Here is a 20,961-nt window from a genome sequence, read left to right as displayed (position 1 = left end):
TCCTCTAAATGGGTAATCTTTGCTCTGAGACTCCTCAACAGCCTGGCTGAGACTTTCTCAGTTTCAAGCACTCTGAAGCTCCTCTTACTCAAATTTCCATCCTTGCCTCTCTCCTTTCACAGGTGTTACAAATCCATCATGGATGGAAGAAAAGAGGGTAATCAAAATGGCTAATGAATTTTGAGCTTGAACATTTTTATGTTAAAGATTATAATCAGTCAAAATAGAAGACAAGTGGCAACTGGGGGAAGTATTTGCAAAATTAGACGAAGGGTTATAATCCTTACCGTACAAAGCAGCTTACAGAGTACCTAGAAAAAGACAAGCCTTAAGTTACATATGGATAAAGGAAATAAATAGGCATTTTATTAAGAAAAAATAGAAAATTGAAAATAACTAATTGTGGCTTGATTCTCTTATTGACCCAACCACCAAATAATTACTTTCCCTCAAAGAATTTCTTAGCTACGTATGAGAGTTTCCTGGAGCTTAAATATTATCTCCTCAGAGAGGCTTTTTCTGGCCTTTGCATGGAGGAGGCCTCTCCTATATTGACTGGTCTACTCAATACCTCCTCCAAGTTCCACGTTCCTTCTTGCTACTCTCTTCTCTGCTCATTTTGCCATAGATGGCAGATTGAGAATTCATGGGTAAGAACCCATAAAAAGTAATACTGTTTCTCCCACGGCTTCAGTGTATAGAGTGGGGATTGAGAATGGGCAACCCTTACTCTGCTTCCAAGTGCCATCATATCAGATTGTTACAGCGTCCCAAACTTTTCTGAAAGGCTAGGAAAATTAAAGGCACGAGAAACAGGAATTTTTCTGTATCCTTCAGCATTCTCCAGGAAAAAGGGGCAACTGAGACTACATTCTAGTGAGGAGTACACATCTGATTCACGGTCCAAAATGAAACGGCTCATTCAAGTCAGATGCTCTCGGAGCAACAGCATGATGTGGAAGTAAGAAGTAAGTATCCACAGGAGAGGTCACTGCTCTGTCCTGGGCAAATGTGTACCAACATCTGAGGCCGTGGCCTAGCATCTCGTCCTCAGAACAGTGAGCTCCAAAATAGAAACAGAAGTAGCAGTTAGGGAAGGAACCAGCACAGCTATCACTAGAATTTTTAGCAATCTTAAAAAAAAAAAAAAAAGAAAGAAAAAGGGAGAAATGATATTGGCTGAGATGAAAGAAATGACATGGAGTAGACAGGAGGAGAACTTCAGCCTTGTTTTTATAAAGGGTTGTGGAGAACTATTTGCTGTTGGGACATTTTATGAGCTGCTCTGGGTATGCCTCACTGCTCGTCCTAGTCCGAAGAGACACTTATTACCACCACGCTGCCTTGTTCAAAAAAAAGGGTTTAAGACAGCTTATAAGGCTAGGCAAGATGTAGCCAGGTAAGATCACTTGAAGTAGATGAAAGAGAAAAAGGAGTGAAGAATGATGCTAAAATAAATAATGAAGACCAAAGTGCCCTGTTCTGTGGAATGGAGCACAAGTTTAGCTCTAGCTTTTTATTAGCAATTGTGAAAAGCCAACTCACAGTGTCCATAAGATAGTAGCAATTGAACTATTCAGGAGAAAGACAAATATTCTGATACAAAGTCCAGAATGAAATAACCCTTGAGAGTCACATAAAGAGGCCATTGTGTAAAGTAATCAACAGCATTCTTACAGTTGACACAATGATGAATTTCATATAACTGCTTTGTAAAGTGTCCTGCAATAGTGACCAATGGCTTCAAACTAAAGAGAAATTCTAGGGGTACATAAAGAAGATATTGTATAGGTGGACTTTGTTAGTCAGCTTAATTTTGGAGTACATTTTAAAGGACCTAAGGTAATGATAAAAAAGCAAATCCTTAATGTTCCTTTATAAATACTAGTTGCCACAGCCAAACTTGTAGCTGATAGACAGTAAGTAGCTGGGAGTTCAATACTGGATATCCTCCACCTAGGGTTCTGCTATTTGAGAGGTCTAGAGAAAAAGTGGTTTAAATAGGACATTAAACTAGTGTAGGAGCGACATCTTTTGGGGAAGTTTAAGAGTCTAATAATCAGTAGTTTTTGAGGCAATATTCCAGAGGTTGGCCAAGATTCTAGGGAAAAAAATTGAATACGCACTCTCACACAGACAGATGGGCCATTTAGGTTCCAAATTTCTGTTCAATATAACTGAGTCTTAATTAATATTAGTCTGGAAAATGTATAAAGAAAGCATAACTAAACATAATGGCCATTAAAAAAATCCCCTCCCCCAACTCCTGAAAAGCATCCACAGAAAGACTAGCTCTGAGTACAGTGATTTCCTAATGTTTTTCCAAATTACATTATTCACATAATGTACATTAAGATATCTGAAAGAAGTGACTTTCTATAAAGAATTAATCAGAAGCCAACTGAAATTTGGAAAATATCTTGGTTTTTCTAAACTTTAAGAGCTCTATATATACTCAGAATGTTAAATTTTTGTCAGATACTCAAGATATAAAATTTTGTGGCTGGTAGTTTTTCTATTTATATCTTTTGGCATGTTGGTTTTAAATTTATATGTAATGGAATGTAGCAATTCTGGTTTTACCTTTTGCTTTATCCTTTTTTTTTTCCTTTTTGCTTTATCCTCGATGAGTCTTTTCTCATCTTGAGATATTCATAGACATTTTCTATTTATTTCATCTTTAAATCCATTAATCACCTTAAATGTCTTTTGACAGATAGAATAAGAATGGGGATTGTTAAGCAATTGTCTTAGGACAATTTAAAGAGTATTTCTACCTTTCCCTAGGAATTCGGAGTCAAACTATTACCCTATTTTAATGTCGTCTGAGTTAAAATCTGTTTCTGTTTTCTATTCTGTCCATTAATCATATAGCCCTGCATTTATTATTCCACAGTGATAAAACTGTAACTTAGTAATGTGTCTAGATATCCAATCTTACAAGTCCTACCCCTTCCATTACTCTAATTTTTTCTTAGATAGTCTTGCCCATATATTATTACTTCTTCATAGTTTCCATTTTAATTTCGTAGACTCTGAGAAAGTGTGCCAGTTTCGTGTCCCTTGTGTGCATATGTGTTTGAAAAGGCTGCGCCCCTCTGACTTCAACTAAATGTTTCCCCATCACTTTTTCTCTCTCAGTGATAGTGTCCTGAGGTGAGGATGAGATGGAAGGAGTCGAGGAAAGGAAAAGGGGGGTTCTTAGTTCTAGTCCACTCTCTCTATACTAGAGATGCTATCACTGTTTCTCCCCTGAATTATCTAGGAAAAGCACATCTTGCTACTCTAAACAATTATCTTCCAAAACCTGTCTAGTCTAGTTTCAGAGACTCTATTTCTTTTATTAACAGAACTTTGACCCTATAACTTGTCAACCAAAATAAAACAAACAAAAAAACCACTGGCTTATTTATGAAAAAAGCTATAGTCAAAAATCAAGTACTTACTGTGACAAGATTGAAAGTAGAACAAAGAGGGCTAAGATTAAAATAAAAATTCCAGATATAGAATCAGTTTCTTTATTTTTATTGTATGATGGAATATGCCTTTAATATAACATAAACATTTGTACTATTGGAGATATTTTAAATTTGAAAATTAAAAAATAAAGGAAAAATAAATTTGGTTATATTTTTCTTCTTGGTTTACCTTAAATTTGGAATAAGAAGCTTGATACTGGTTGTTTTTTTTTAAACTAAGATGTAAAATGTCATATTTTTCACTGTGATATTTAGTACAATTTTACCTTTGAATCCTTTAAAGACAAAGGGTATTTGATTTTATTCAGTTTCATAGTCCCCCAAATTCTTCATAATTATTACTTTTGAACAAGGATAAAATACCTGCACAATAGTTTTTTATATTTTAAGGCAACTATTTTTAATGTATATGTAGAATTTGGGTATTCCAATTTTGTCATATTCAGGTTCTGGTACCATCACAAAGACAGTTATATAACTGCCACTTGGGTCTCTTCATTTTTACTAGCGCTATTAATTCGAAAAGGTAAAACGAACAGTATTACTAATATTTTGTAAATTTAAAACTAGAAAAACTTTTCTAGAATTGTCTTCAACTTCACAAGTTTGGGAATGTAGTTGCCCCCACTTTCTCCGCTGGGAAACCATTTTTTGCATGAGAAAATAAAACAGAATACACCTTGCCAAATAAGTTTCTCCAAATCATAATTATTAAGAATAAAGAACAAATTAAGTCATATGTTTATGCAATCACTTTGAATATCTTTGCAGAGAAATATTCAAACCGGTAACATGGGGTGACTTTCCAATCAAAATCGACCATCTTTAGTTCAGTCTTTGTTAGCTTAATGCTAACAAGGTCATTTTCTCTTGAATGATGTAAATTTAATCTCTCAATAGTTTCAAAAATTTCTAGGTGCAATGCCACCTAATCTCCTATCATACAGCAGGGCTCCCATGTGGTACATCCAATTTATCAAGCAAAGCACTGACCTGTCCATAACACAAGCCATGAAACACATTCAGTATCTATCAATGGCCATAGCCAGAATGCTTATTTTTAAGGTTTTAGCATAAAGTTATTCCCAGAGAATGAAATAATATGTGGAACTTAAGTTCCACCTCCCTGTGAAAAATCACTAATCACTAAGAATCACTAAAGTTATTCCCAGAGAATGAAATAATATGTGGACTTAAGTTCCACCTCCCTGTGAAAAATCACTAATTTCAGTTTTATTTTGTAAGTCTGAAGATCAGCACAGTAGTACTTTCTATTATCATACTTACTTGTAACTTTATGAATATTATTAGCCTATATCAAACTTTAAGATTTTCTCAATCCAATAAATCAATACATCATTTCCTCATAATGAACTTGACATAGGTAAGTTTCTGAGTCACTTGGTTACATTAGAATTCTCACTGAAAGCACAAATAAATTTAATTAAGTAGGTAATGTTGTTGATATTTAGGCTCCCACAAATTACACTTTTCATAAACTTTTTCCATAACTTAGCCATATCTCGATACTGAGGGAGATAATAGTTTTCTGTTATCCTTCTATTTTCAAAAGCTTATTTCCTTTTGGCATGTAATTTCTGCTTATTTCTTTGGCATGTAATTTCTGCTACATTCAGTGAATATACTTCAAAACCAACCATTTGTTAAATGTCTTTATCAAAATTTTTTCACTTTATATCTGAATTTCACATTATCACTTTTAAAATTTTCATTTAAAATCAAGTTCTGTTGACATTTCAGGATTTTAATTCATTAATGATTTTACTTATGTGGGCACTCATATACATTTCTATGCACTGGTAACTGTTTTTAGTGTTTATTTCATAACGCTTTTTAAAGTAGTTTTTGACACAGTCACATTTTGCCTGTTGAACACAGAATATTTTTGACTTCCACTAAAAGCATAATCTCTTTCTTTTTTTTAAAATACATGGCTTTCTTGGTCACAAATGATGGCACATCAGTGATTTAATACTGTTTAACATAAAAATTCCAACTTGGCTCTCCCAAGGTTTCCTAAATTGGTAAAAGTCCAAATCTAAAGGGGGAGGGATAATCTAAAGGGAAAGTGGCATTCTCCTAGAAACTGCACGAAACAAACTCTTTGACGAACTGGCTTTTATTGAATATCTATTATATGAAGGTTCTGACTTAGTTCCTATGGATTATTTATTTAGCCTTAATGGTTGACAATCTAGTAAAAAAAATTAAATATAAACAAACACATATCCTAATCATTAAAGATAATTTTATCAAGCTTAAAATATTTGAATTAATAAAGCATTTGTAGAGAAAAAAATTCACCCATCTTTAAAATTTTAAGTGGTCAATTTATCTTACAAAGGAATGGTATGGTGTAAACATTATATTGGCTCCTAAAGCAAACAATAGGATCTAGCTCAAAGGTACAATGAATGGTTCTATGTGAGGCTCTAGATTTTTAATGCTATATTGTCTATCCATAAAAACGGAAAGGTTTGGCAAAGGCAACAGGGAAGAATTGGGGAAGATTTGAGGCAAGCAAGTACCGTTTAGGGCCATATGGTATATTTCTCAATATGATTTATATTACAGAAAGTCGAAGTTTAGAGAACTTCTGTGGTTTTAACTCAATTTTAGCTATCTAAATATTCTGATAAACATCTTTTTCTAAAGAACGAATGCAACTAGTCAGTATCTGAGTATATGCAGAAAAAAATTAAAATATCTGCCATATATAGATGTTATCATTATGGAACTTCTACCATGATAACCTCCTATCCATAAAAACTCATTAAGAAAATCAAATAGACTATGCTTGAAAATGGCATAGATGATAGAGGCTCTGTTCATCCCTCTGGCAACCAAATCAAAGTTGTGACGGAAACAAGGAGCAGCAGCAAGGAAAAATCGCCTAGGATCTAGATAAATAAGCCATACAACTATGGAGAAATCCAAGAAAGCACCCTGCAACGGGCAGAAGGTAGGACAGGGCGAGGATGCGGGGCTGCGGGTCTCCAGCGGCTGAGTGAGATGGAGGCTGCGGCAGAAGCAGACATCTCTTAAAGGGGCCGCGTCCGTGAGCAGATTTTCGCTGTGATGGACCTGCTCGCTCTGAGCACCAGTGCGGATTAGGCTGCGAGCAGGGAGACATTGCCGGAGAGAGAGTTTAGGCGTGACTCTCGGTACAGAAGTGCCAGCGGTATCCATTGTTCCCTGTTGAGCCCTCCCCACTCCCAGTGTGTGGACACAGCACTGCCATAGCTATGATGCCATCAAACTGGATAACAGAGGTCACCCTACCCAGAGGATTCCCTGAAATCCCGCCTCCCCCAACTCGTGGCCCCAACCAAGCCACATCCAGGTGTATCCTCAGTGAGTCAGATGCGCCTTGCTGAGCAGCGCCTAGACTTGCACTGGAGGCAGCTGGCCTGTTTCTGGTGTGGCCTTTTGAGGCAACTATAAGCACAGTTTCTGTGGATTGCTTGTTGAATCTTGACAGGTGGCTAAGCCACTGGACACCTATGTCACAAATCCACAATAAGACCTGAAGACTTAGGAGCTTTGCTTAGTACATAGAAACAGACACGGAAAGGCAGCCAAAATGGGAAGACAAAGAAGCAGAAACAATGTGAAAGAACAGAACGGAGATCCAGATATAATGGAGTCAAGTAATCTAATAGATGCAGAGTTCAAAACACTGGTTATAAAGATGCTCAATGAACTTTTGGGAAATGTGGAGAACAACAAAGAGATAAGAAGCATAAAAATGGAAGTGGAAATTATAAAAGGGAACCAGTTTGAAATGGAGAACACATTATCTGAGATGAGAAGTATATTAAATGGAATAAACAAAGGAATAAATAAAGTGAATAAAGAAGAGGATCACATGCCCTACCTAGAGAACAGGAATCAGGACACTAAAACAGAATGGCAAGAAAAAAAGAGGCCAAGACTATAAAAATAATTAAAGGAGAATATGGGACACTATTAAGGCTCCAAATATTTGTCTGATCAGTGTAAGTGAAGAAAATCAAGATGTTGAACAGATGTTTGAAGAAATAATGATGGAAAACTTCCCTATCCTGGTGAAGGAAATGGACATAAAACTCCAGGAAGCTCAGAGGATTCCAAAAATCAGGGATCCAAAGAGGCCCCATCAAGACACATCATAATTAAAATGCCAAAGGTTAAATACAAAGAAAAAATTTTAAAAGCAGCAAGAGAAAAACAAATAATTACCTATAAGGGAACACCCATATGACTGGCAGCTGATTTCTCAAGAGAGACTATGCAGGACAGTAGAGCTTGGCAAAAAATTTTTGAAAGAATGAAGACCCAGGATATACGACCAAGAATAATTTATTGAGCAAAGCTATCATTTAGAGTTGAAGGACAGATAAAGAGCTTCCCAGACAAAAATAAAGGATTTTATCACCACCAAGCCAGAATTACAGGAAATGTTGGAGGGACTTCTTTAAGAAGAAAAAACATGTATCAAAAACAGGAATAAAGAATGGTAACAACTACTACCTATCAATAAGTACCTTAAAGGGAAAAGAATTAAGTGCTCCAACCAAGGGATGGAGTGGCTAAAAGGATAAGAAAATAAGACTCCTACATATTAATAGGAAGGGAATGGAAGAAGATATTGCTATGATGAACCTAGAAGGTATTTAAGTCAGACAGAGAAAGATAAACACTATATGATTTCACTTATATGCAGAATTTAAGGAATAAAAAGAACAAACTAATCAAAAACAGACCCAATATAGTGGACAATTTGGTGACAGAAAAGAGGGGAGGGGGTATGGGGAGTTGAGAGAATGGGGTGAAAGTTAAAAGAAGTACAAATTAGTAGCTGACGGATGGTCTCGGGGAAGGAAAGTGTGGCATAAGGAATGCAATTAGCATTACTACGTTGGCTAAGTGGAGGGTCAGGGGAGGGAGGGAGCAATTGGAGGTATCATTTTACTATATAGATGTCTAAGCAATGTACTGTATACTTGAAACTAATTAAAAAAAATGGAATCATGATACATATTTAAAAAAAGAAAATCAAATATAAATAGAATGTATTTTAATTACAAATGCATTATGTTTTAACTATTTTATATAACTATACATAAAATAAAGCTGTGGAGCATATTAAATAAGAGCATGTGTGTGATAAAGAAACAGAGTTTACCAGTTAAGTTTTCAGCCTGAGTTCAAATAGGACAGAAAACTTATATTCACTTGAGTATCACTATTGGAGACAATAAGTACTTCCAAAAACCAGAAATACTGGTCATCTTTTCTTCTTCAATTGTTTCATCGGGAAGAAACTTTCTCAGGTGATAAAACCTACAAGCTAAATTAAAATGCACTCTACTCGTTGGCAGGCCACACCAATAAGAATAATGTGATCACAGTACTTGCAAGTTTTTGATTTATAACTATACCATTCTCTACGTATAAAGCTGCAGTCTAGGAGGCAGAGCAATGAATCATTACAATTGTCCATCTGGAAAATGTCAAAGGATTAAGTATGGGCAGAAGAGAGAAAAGGAAAGAACACACATTTCTATCTGAGAAATATTCCTCAATTAATAGGAAGATATCGCTAGCACATAAATCCAGTGTTAAAGAAATAGTTAAATGTTACAGATCTTCGAGTAGGACTACTAATAAACCATAACGCTTAAAATTCCTGGGTAGAAAGGCAGAATATCCTTCAAAGCTCTGATAATTTAATTATTCCTTATTCAACTATCAGAGTGATCTACCTCTAAATACAAAGAGTTTTAAAAACTAAATTTAAGCTGAGGAAATTAAGTAGACATTTGAGCCAATCATTAATGGACCCAGCTTTTTTAAAAAAAGAACACATATAGTTTAATTGATATTTTGCCAATACAAAAATAAGCATCCACAGAACGTTTATTTACTGTTTAAATTACTCCATATTTTCATATACCATGAACAGAAAATATATTTTACCCCACACATAGTAAGAGCAAACAAGTGCAATCTTTCAAACATTAAAAGTCATAATCAAATCTGTACAACAGATAAATAAATTTATACCTTTAACAGTTAGCTTGTAACAAAACCAAACCAAACCAAACCAAAAACACATATTGCCCAAAGTCACCGGATTACTTCAAAGTCACCGGTTTACTTCAAATTCTACTGATGGTCATATATATCTCACTCCTAACAACCTGAATCTTCACTAGACTGCACAAGTTTAGACTGACAAATATTTTTTAAAAATAGGAGGGAGTAATAAGAAATACCGAAATGGTTATAAAGAGCTTTCCAAACATTGGAAATAATGTACAAAAATTAACCAGTCAGGGAAAAACAGATTAAGTGGATCCACAGGGTAACTGGTATTACACTGGTATAGCTTAAGGAAACAAGTGAATGTTTGAATTGGAAAGAAAATTTGGCCTTTTTATAAAAAGAAGCAACAATAACATATGACAATGACAAAACCCTGTCATGGAGCCTCGAACAACGGTGAGACAAAGTGTACAAAGATTTAGGTTTGTATACCTGAAAACCACAGTTAGAAAAAAAAATCATGGCAGGAAATATATAACATCAGAACACGAACACATATAAATTAAAGGCATACTGTTTAACATTCCACATCATTGCACATATGATAAGAAAACAATACTGCAGTCATTCTTAAGAAAGTTTTCAATGAAATAGGAAGTTCCATGACGATACAGGTGTAGACAATCTTATTACCACAAATTTAGTAATTATCAAAACAGTGTGACACTAAGCTCATTAAATTATCTATTTTTTTTTTTTTACTGGAAAGGTAATTATTTCCCTGCCTTCATATGTTAACTTAAAATCATTTATAAATGGAAATACAGATCCAGTAGAAAAGACTTCACATGCAATCCCATACAATGCACTCTGCTTCACCAGTTCTTTTCAATATTTCACATCGGATATGTACATTTCCTATATATACAACCACAAGTGTTCACCAGACATCACTGAGCTGTCCTCTCACCACAAATGTTTATTTACATATACAGTTATATCTCCAGATAGATGTTTTTCTCCTCTTGGCAGACGTAAAGTTAGCTTGAAGAGTTTAAGTTTTTTAGAATCTTAGGAACTTAATGTCTTGATTTATCTTGAATGGATGATAAAATGAGAAGTCCACAAAAAAATGCAGCTATACATGCCAACCTTTTCAACAGAGATGAGTTATCTTTAGGAATAATAATCTGTGCAAGATCATTCGTGATCTGAGAAATTTCATGTGCCACACAAACAAATATGAAAGTGCTGACAATGATGTTAAGCGTAGGGTTTCCAGGTATGAGCACCAAGATACCCCTTGTGTCTGCCGCCAGCCATATGTGATATTGGCAGATAAATAGCTAGGAGGAAAAATATTTGAAGTTAGATATGTACAGAGAGCCCATGAATATAAAACAGTTTTTTCTAATTTAAACATTTGATAGCATAATTACATTAGCAGGCTTTCCCAAAACCATTTAATTCTGTTTCATTTCTGGTCCTAAAAGTCTACTGCAAAGTCTATTCTCTGGAACTCCTATTTGCTGAAGCACTGCTTCAAAGACCTCAAGAAACGAGCCACAGGAATCTTCTAACTTCACAAACATGTCTTTGCATGACATAGAAGACAGCTGACAGAATGGTATCTAGACTCCAGTATTCAGACCCTAAAGAATGACTGTGTGTATGCACGTGTGCACGTCTGTGTAGTATACTCATGTGTGTACTACCTGTGTACTTATGTGTATACAAATGTTTATATTTTTTAATATATTTTTGTGTGAATGTATATGAATAGGAAATGGCATGGTGTTTAAGACGTCCTCTTGTTTGCTATGCATGGCCAGACGAATGTCTTCAACTACATTCACAGGTTTCTAAAGTGTATTTCAAGTTCTACATGAGTATACACAGTAAACACCTTAACCAGTTCTTTTGATTACGATTACAAACGTGGTTCTTTCATCACATTGCTTCAAAATATCAGAGTAGAAATATGCTTAAGCTACTTCAACAAATATGAGGACTAAGACACTTCTATATACTTAATGGAAATGCTAAATATTAAATTCATTCAATTAAAGTAGATAAAACCTCTCATGCTTCAAATATTAAGAGACTGGCAAAATATTCTTTTGTCTACTGAATGGCTTGATATACAATTGCTCTTATTGACGAGACTTAAAAAATAATGGAACATTTATTCAAGAACTCAAAATCTATTTTAAAGACAACTTAAAAAAATCTTATACTCTAAAATGCATCTTTTAAATAAATGTTATGCTCTAAAATATATCTTTTGATTAGAATTTGAATTCTACTGTTTTAAAATATTCTATTTCAAATAAAGCTCAGAATACTCAGAATGTATTTCAAAGTCTACTTTAAATTGATTTTGTAGATAACTTCAAATTAGGTATTACATGCACAATGTAATGTTTTAAATTTTTCCCCCAAATTTCTAATCATAGGGTGAATTTCATTTTGCTAAGCATCAATAACTTAAATTCTAGTAATATTAATTATGGAGATGAACAATAAATCAAAATCCCTCAGCTTGATTTCATTTATATGTACTTATAAATTTCACTTATATTTATTTCATTTCTTTCTCTCCTGATCTCAGCATCTTGGTTGTGCTTGAAAGCTTAAGACAATATAAAGAATACTGTGAAAGTCGTCTATGTCCAGTCATCTAAATAAGGCTTTAAAAATATTCTACAATACTTTACTGTTTTTGAAAGTAGAGTTTTTTCCCTACGATTTCATAATAACAGAGCATTGGTTAAAAAAAATGCATGTTAAATTATATACATTTACACACACACACACGTATACATACTCATACACACATACATGCATGCACACATATAACACTTCGCTATGTAAGATAGAGCAAAATATTAATATACCAACCTCTAATGAAATTTTTCCAAACCAAGCAAAAAATGAACTGTAAATGGAACGAGCATATCCAGGAATATTCCTTATTAGGATAAAGGCTAAAATCTAAAGAAAAACCAAAAAGGCAAATATTAACAATCTATTTATTAAAAGCATTTTGTTTTCCTTCAAGTCATAACTTTATTATGTTCTGGAATTTGATACATACACAATGTTTTTTCCAATAGATAAAGTATTAATAAGTTATTTTTGTTCTGGAGTCTATCCAAATTGGATTTCTCAACATGTGGTCTATATACTGCATATCAGTGTAGATATTAGGTGATACAGGGCTGAATAGTTTTATTTTATGTTTATTGGAAAAAATATAAAATCCACTTTGAGGCCCTTTGTGTAGAAAGAGATGGTATCACATTTATGTGGCAAAATTTGTAAAATCTCATAATACAATTTTCCTTCTTCCAAAAAGTGTCTGTGTGGTTGACAGCCGGCCCCAAGCCTCCTTTACTCTCTTCAAAATCTCTCTTCCACTGACAGTCATGTAAATAAGGGAAATGGCATGACTTTTAAGATGCCCTCAGGCTTGCTCTGATGTCTTAAACTGCATTCACATGTAATATATTTTCCCTCTGGATCTATTCTCCCCCAAAAGAATCTCCAACTTTTGGGCTCCTGGACTTCACCATTCTCTCCTCCATACTTTTCCACCAGGTAAAACAATCTTGAATTTTCTAAACCTTCAATTCAGTGACACATCCAGTAACTAGTTTATCAAGAAAAGAACTCTCATGAGAATCCATTTTCCTCATAAAGAAGCAAGAAACTGTCAAAAACAAACAAACAAACAAACAAACAAACAAACAAACAAATAAATAAATGTTTCCACTTTCACAAATACCTTTCAAAACTTTCTTTCATAAAAGAATTGAAATTTTATTTACGCTTCAGAGAAAATCCCATATTCGGTGTTGATCACTGTAGGCATTTTGTCAAAGGATCAAGGTAGAGGTCTTTGAGATGCACAAAAAATGAGGAAATAAGAACTATGTGGAGAACTTTACCATCGGGAAAAAAAAACCAACGTGAACTATTCAGGTATAATCAAGTTGAGTGATCCTCACTCATGGGCAACAGTACCAGAGACTCAAGTTTGAATTTAGCCTTCGCCTTTTATTAGTTCTGGGACTCACAGAGAAGTACTTTACTCCTTTAAGTCTTTTTCCTCACCTATACAAATGGGATTAAAATTTACTTTGAAAGGTTGATATGAAAGTTAAATGAGAAAACAAATATGAGGTACTTATTACAGCATTTGTTGTAAGTCATTTAAAGAAACATATTAGGTAATTAATATTATGGGTGGTATACATAAATGGCAAAAATCATAAAGGTAGACCTAAATAAAACCCTTAAACATGAAACCATTTAATGAGTTATTATAATTAAAATATTGCTTAAATTGTAAAATGCTAGGGAAAAAAATGCTAGGAAGATGCATCAAAAATCTGGGAACAGTCTTAAACACATCATGTTCCTTCTTTCTATCTGCAATCTACCAATTCCTAATGTGTATTTATTTCTTTAGCATATTCAAGTTTTGTTTTGTCATCTACTAAGGAAGCAATGGGATGAGGGCAGCAGAAAATCAAAGAAATAATAACCATGGAGAAGACAACTCTGGGGAGTCATTAGCTTGATATAGAAATAATAATGCTTAAAATTTGTTCACCATTTATAACTTGCTGGGTACTAAGCTAAGCACTCGATATACATTATTTATGGTTAGTCATCTGGATGTTATTCTACAGCTAAGCCCTTCTGGAAATTCCTATCCAAATTGATAGGCAAACAAAAAGGTAAGAATTCAAGAACTGGTGCATAAGCCTTCTGCTGGGTCAGGCTGGGAAAATACTTTCTAACAGAACACTAAGAATCTTGTATATGTTTAAAATCTTAAAGAAGCCCCCTCAGATAAGTACTCTAAGGATATATAATCATATATACAACTTTAATATAATTATATGCATGTATATAATTACATGTATTTATATAATCACAATGTCCTATACACACACACATACCCACACACACACCTACACCTACATCTTCTGTTGGCATCTGAAAATACGAATGAAAGGAAATAAGGATGTAACCTGTAACATCTGGGGCTACCTGAATACTCTCTGACTTTTACAATGGGGGAAAAGTGCCCTTGAAAAAAATAGCAAGCCAATAAAATAAGGGTTTGCTTCAATTTGTGCTCCAAGCCCATTCTTTCACTGTGCAATGGAGCAGCTGAGGCCCTCACAAAAAAATTAACTAAGGAAATATGAGTACATAGAGGGTAGTGATTGGGAAGGAATGTGATAAGGCTCAGGAGTGCTTATGTTAGTGTTATTCTATGTGTAGCCATTTTCTCCCTTAGCTCTCCTCACATTGTTCTGTACTGGGACACGAAGAGTGGTGACACCTCCCTTCCACGACGTGAGCTACAGGAATGATATCAGATGTAATATGCAAAGAGTCATTGATAAGCACTAGTGTTGTCTGCAGAAGTCATAAAAAAACATTATATGAATACAGTATAATACTTAAAATTTCATCATCAATTGTGTTTGCAGAGTCAATCATGTGCTTGGTGCTGATTATATAGAGGTTTAAGAGTAATAAAATAGCCCTGCATTGAAGAAAATTTAAGACCTCAGAGAAGATCCTCCAGCAATTCTCCCTGCTCCTCTTTGCTGGGATACTCATTTTTCGGGCCTCAGCTTAGACACTAGTTTTTCCAGCGACCCTGCTGTGATATCGAGATGGGTTAGGAAGAAGTTCCATGTGTTTCCAAAGTGGTCTGTACTTAACCACCACTACACAAATCACAATGTACTATAATTAACTGCAACCAGAGGTATCTCTGCAAAATGTAAATTTGATTTGAGTTGCCTCTAGCTTCTGCCTACCTTCCAGTCACTACCACACATTTCTCTAGACTCTGGGTCCCTGAACTCCAGTCCCAATGGCCTTCTATAAGTTTTTTGAGTGTGCTAATGCTCCTTTCCATCACAGGGCTTAAATTCTTGCTGTCTGCTGTACCTTCGTCCTTCCATTCTCAGCTTAATTTTCTCAGAGAAGTCATCCCTGACTCCTGACCACTCTTACTCCAACTCCCAACTAGATCATATCCACTCTTGACATTCTCTGATTGCATCATGTACTTCTTTTAATAATTACACAGTAATTATATGATTATTATTCATAATAGAAGAATGTAGGCTCGATAGGGTAGGAACTATGACTGACTTGGTTAACACTGTATCCTTCAGCATATTATCTAGTACATACTAGGTATCAAACAGTCATTAAATGAATATGAAAATTTAATGAATTTATTAAATGAATGAATGTTTATTGTTTCATATCTCTACTGGACTGTAAGTTCCATGAGGGCAGGAGTTCTATCTTGTTTAACTCTGAACATCTTTACACGTACCATGGTAATTAACACATAGCTGTTCGTTAATAACTATGATTAATTAAATGAAGAAATTTGAATAAATGAAGAAAAGCAATTATGAGATGTAAAATTAACATTTTCTAAGTAAGTGACAAATACTGATCATTTCCATACATTTAATATAACAACTTTTACAAAAGATTTTAATATCCCTGTTACAGGAGAGGAAAGTAGGGCTTAGAAAGATTAAGTAATATACTTACATTTTATAGTTTGATTTAAAATTTCTCTGCCACTAGAGACTGTATTCCATCAAGAATTAAAAAGAAAAAATTTCTCTAAATTAAGATAATTACCTGTACCACAGAAACAGATGGGTGGAGTTCATTGCACTCTGCTTTGTTTTTACAACTGCTAGCCCAGATGGAATAGGTCTAAAATGAAAAATATATGAATCAGTTCACAAAAACAGTTAAGCCTTAAAGTGGTACATTCTCGTACATTTTTCAAGTTTTACTTATTTATGTTATACTTCATTACGATATTTAAAAAGCTCCAGTAAAAATCTCCCAAAGGTTGGCTCATCACTTGTTTCAGTGTCTCAACTGCCCAAAACATAAGAAAGCAGTGAGGGGGGATAGGTCTATGCTTTTATGGAAACAGTAATCATAAAACAGGGATGGCTCTTCATGTCAAACACCTTATATTTTTTTTCAAATTTATTACAACTTTTAAAATTCCTATTTCACAGAGCTTCCAGTTATTCTTCATATTTAACTTATATGTGTATTCATTTCAGAATTTATGTTGAATTAGAAAATTAAAAAAAATTTTAAAGTAAAGATTTTATTTATTAAAAATAATACATGGTCAAGATGGTAGAGTAGGTAAATACTGTGCTCGCGTCCTCCCATGACCACATCAAAATTAAAAATAAACTACAGAATAACGATGATTGAGAACTGCAATGAAGTATAGTTGAATAGAAATCCTATAACTGGAGCCATACAGAAGAAGCCACCTTGAGACTAGGAGGAGAGGCTGAGATACAGAATAGGCTGGCCCCACATCCAAGTGTAGCAGTTAAAAATCGGGAGAGATATCTCAGCTGCAAAGGTCCCTCCTGAGGAGTGAGGGGTCCCTGCCCCACACCAGGCTCCCCAGCCCAGGGTTCTAGTACCAGGAAGAGAAATCCCTTCAACTTCTAGTTGTGAAAACTAGCAGAGATTGTGGTTGAGTGAGATGGAGGGTGGCTAGAGTCCCCGGTGCTCCTCTTAAAGGGCCTGAGTTGCGTTTATTCGCTAATGGACCCACTTGCTCAGAGCTCCAGCACTGGGGCAGCAGCTCTAAAGGCCCCAGGGACATATTGGGAGGAAATGAATTGTCTGGCTTCAGGGCTTAAGGGCTGGAGGGGCAGCTTTTTTCCAGACTGAAGTGGTGGCAGAATGCTCTGTTTCTATGTTGAGTCCTCCCCCATCTCAGCATGCAGATGTAGGCTGTCACCATATCTGAGTCTCCATCAACCTGGCTAATACTGTTCTCCTGGCTCTGGTGATTCCTTGAGACCACATTCCAACTTGTGGGCCCACCCAAGTGGCTTCTCTTGTCTTGTCTTGGCTCATGCTGCGGATTTTCCTAAATTTTTACAAAGGTTCATAAACCCAAACAAGCAGCATCTACCCTCAGCATGCCCCATACCAATTGCTAAGCAGCCCCAAGCCTGGTTAGTGGCAGCTGGCCTAGGTTCACAGTTACCTTCTCCCAGGCATCTCCAAGCCCAGCACAAGAGGCAACCATCTGCAAATCACTTTGTAGCTCATATCAAGTGGCCCCGGGCAGGGTACATACAGGCAATGGCTGACCTTGGCCAGCAACAAAGGCCCTCCCAGGAGGACCCAGAACAAACAATACCAGTGGCTGGTTATGGATCACACCAGAGCACCACCCAATATCCTCTACAAACAAACACATCCAAAAGGAAGACTTGGCAGGCACCAGAGCACTGTGAAAGCTAATCTTTACTCCATAGGGTCAGACTCTGCACAACAGCTCCTCCACTATAGTCACAGCCAGTCCTCACAACCAATCAACCTGGTCAATCCCACTGATGTACTAATATCAATGAAGACTCAACTACAATAGGAGGACATGCGCAACCCACATAAGGAACACACCTGGAGCACCCAGCCTAGGTGACCACGGATACTGTGCCACTGGGCTCCATAGGACACCTGCTAGATAAGGCCACTCTACCAAGACTGGGAGACATAGCAGCCCTACCTAATATAAAGAAACAAACACAGAGAGACAGCCAAAATGAGGAGACAAAGAAACATGTCCCAAATGAAAGAACAGAATAAAGCTCCAGAAAAAGAACTAAACAAAATTAAGCAATCTACCAGATGCAGAGTTCAAAACAGTGGTTATGAGGATTCTCAATAATTTCAGTGATAACTTCAACAAAGAGATAGAAAATAAAAAATAGAGATAGAAAACATAAAAAAGAACCAGTCAGAAATAAAGAATACATTAACTGAAGTGAAGAATACATTAGAGGAAATCGACAGTAGATTAGATGAAGCAGAGGACTGAATCAGCGATTTGGAAGATAAAGTAGCAGAAAACATCCAATCAGAACAGCAATAAGAAAAAAGAATTCAAAAAAGTAAGGATAGTTTAAGGCGCCTCTGGGACAACATCAAGCATACCAACATTCGCATCATAGGGGTACCAGAAAGAGAAGAGAAAGAGCAAGAAATTGAGAAACCATCTGAAGAAATAATGATCAAAACTTCCCTAACCTGGTGCATGAAACAGACATACAAGCCCAGGAAGCTCAGAGAGTCTCAAACAAGATGAACCCAAACAGGCCCATACCAAGACACAGCATAATTAAAATGCCAAAGGTTGAAAACAAAGAGATAATCTTAAAAGCATCAAGAAAAAAAACAGTTACCTATACGCTCCCATAAGACTGTCAGTTGATTTCTCAACAGAAATTTTGTAGGCTGGAAAGAGACTAGCAAGAAGTATTCAAAATGATGAAAATTAAGGACCTACAACTAAGATTACTCTAGCCAGCAAAGCTATTTAAGAATCAAAGGATGGATAAACAGCTTCCTGGATAAGAAAAAGCTAAAGGAGTTCATCAACCCCGAACCAGCATTATGAGAAATGTTAAAGGGACTTCCTTAAGAAGAAGAAAAATGGTGATAACTATATATCTATCAACAACTACTTTAAATGTAAATGAATGAAATGATCCAATCAAAAGACATGGGGTGCTGAATGGATAAGAAAACAAAACCCTTATATATGCTTCTTACAAGAGATCACTTCAGATTGAAAGATATACACAGACTGAAAGTAAAAGGATGGAAAAATATTTCATGAAAATAGAAATGAAAAAAAAAAAAAAAGCTGGGGTAGCAATACTTATACTAGACAAAATAGACTTTAAAACAAAAGCTGTAACAGGAGACAAAGAAGGACCCAGTAATTCCATCCACTTCTGGGTATTCATCCTTAGAAACCCGATATGCTAATTCTAAAAGATATATGCATTCACATGTTCGCTATAGCATTCTTTACAACAGCCAAGATATGGAAGCAACCTAAGCGTCCATGAATGGACAAATGGATAAAGAAGAGTTGGTATATATTACAATGGAATATTACTGAGCCATAAAAAAGAATGAAATCTTGCCATCTGCAACAACATGGATGGACCTAGAGGGATATTATGCTGAATGAAACAAGTCAGACAGAGAAAGACAAATACCATATGATTTCACTTATATATGGAATCTAAAAAATAAAATAAATGAACATGAAAAACAGAAACAAACTCACAGATACAGAGAATATTTTGATGGCTACCAGATGAGAGGGGAATCGGTTAGATGGGTGTAAAAGGGGAAGGGATTAAGAAGTATAAATTGGTAGTTACAAAATAGTCATGAGGATATAAAGTATAGCATAGGAAATATAGTCATCAGTATTGTAATAACTATATATGGTGTCAACAGGTGGATATTAGATTTATCATTCAGTAAGTTATATAAATGTTTAACCACTATGCTGTACACCTGAAACTAATAAATTGTATGTCAACTGTAAATGAAAAATAAATTATTTAAAAAAATAATTGATTAAATTTTTATCTAATTTTCTATACCATTTAGGATGTTGGAAATTTAGAAGATTACATTTTGAAACTTACCAAGAAAGAAACCACTGAAATAAACAATAGAACATTTGAAATTTTGTTTGAAAAAAGAGGTTCACCCTTTCCTTCAGAAAGTACTTGACGTTTCTGTAAAGCCAGATAAATGAAAGCAAACAACATTCCATGAAAGACTACCTGAAAAATAAGGAGAGAAAATTTGTTTTAAACAGCTACTTTCTAATAAATAGCAAAAAAAATTGGTAAATGAGAAAATATGTATATATAAAAGTGAGTAGGTTAGAAGCTTAAAGGTTCAGAGTTTCTAGGACCTAAACTTCAAGAGTAAAACTTTGAGCAATGAAATAAAGCCCATGATCATTACAAATATAAGCAATAGATAGGCAAACATCTCTCCCCACAATATGAGATAAGCTGTACCATTTGAGTAGTTTCAGAAGCAAGTGAAGAAATAAAACAATTAAAAATAATAATAAACTATTCTGAAGACACATGATAAAATTTAAATGTACTCAACCAAGACAAACATTTTATATTGGTACTTTTAATCAAATAAAACAAATAACAATAACATTACCAAGATCATACTTTTAAAAAAGGAGTATACGTACATAAGAGCGAAAAAAATATGGACCAGAAAGCACGTGAGCTTTCTTTTTAAACAAAGACAACGTGAACTATCATTATCACAGTAGACTGCTCTAATAAGAAAGTTGAGAATTTAAAATTATTTGACGTGTAGACTTTAGCAAAGCTTTTTACTCATACTTGATTTTGAAACACAGTAGTGTTTCAAACTACTATATTTGAACTACACAGTAGTGTAGTTTATTGAAAAGTGCATAGGCATTGGAAACCAAGAATGGCACAGAATAGGCATTAAGAAAATATTTGTTGAATGAAAA

The 20,961-nt window shown here is 35.0% G+C and overlaps 1 protein-coding gene across 1 annotated transcript in view; it reads right to left on the bottom strand.

Moving 5' to 3' along the window:
• Nucleotides 1-9,330: 9,330 nt before the first annotated feature.
• Nucleotides 9,331-20,961, bottom strand: part of CASD1 (CAS1 domain containing 1) — a 50,401-nt gene continuing 38,770 nt past the window's right edge. The window contains exons 15-18 of the mRNA XM_025046808.1: nt 20,093-20,233; nt 16,227-16,304; nt 12,432-12,524; nt 9,331-10,876 (exon numbers count right to left, since the gene is read on the bottom strand). Of these exons, the coding sequence (XP_024902576.1) occupies nt 10,610-10,876; nt 12,432-12,524; nt 16,227-16,304; nt 20,093-20,233 (579 nt within the window). The 3' untranslated portion in view covers nt 9,331-10,609. The remainder of the gene's footprint in view (nt 10,877-12,431; nt 12,525-16,226; nt 16,305-20,092; nt 20,234-20,961) is intronic.

This window comes from Pteropus alecto, unplaced genomic scaffold (genome assembly GCF_000325575.1).
Source record: "Pteropus alecto unplaced genomic scaffold, ASM32557v1 scaffold21, whole genome shotgun sequence".
NCBI classification, from domain to species: domain Eukaryota; kingdom Metazoa; phylum Chordata; class Mammalia; order Chiroptera; family Pteropodidae; genus Pteropus; species Pteropus alecto.
Note: the sequence above shows the minus strand (reverse complement) of the source record. Positions and strands in the feature narration are given on the sequence as shown.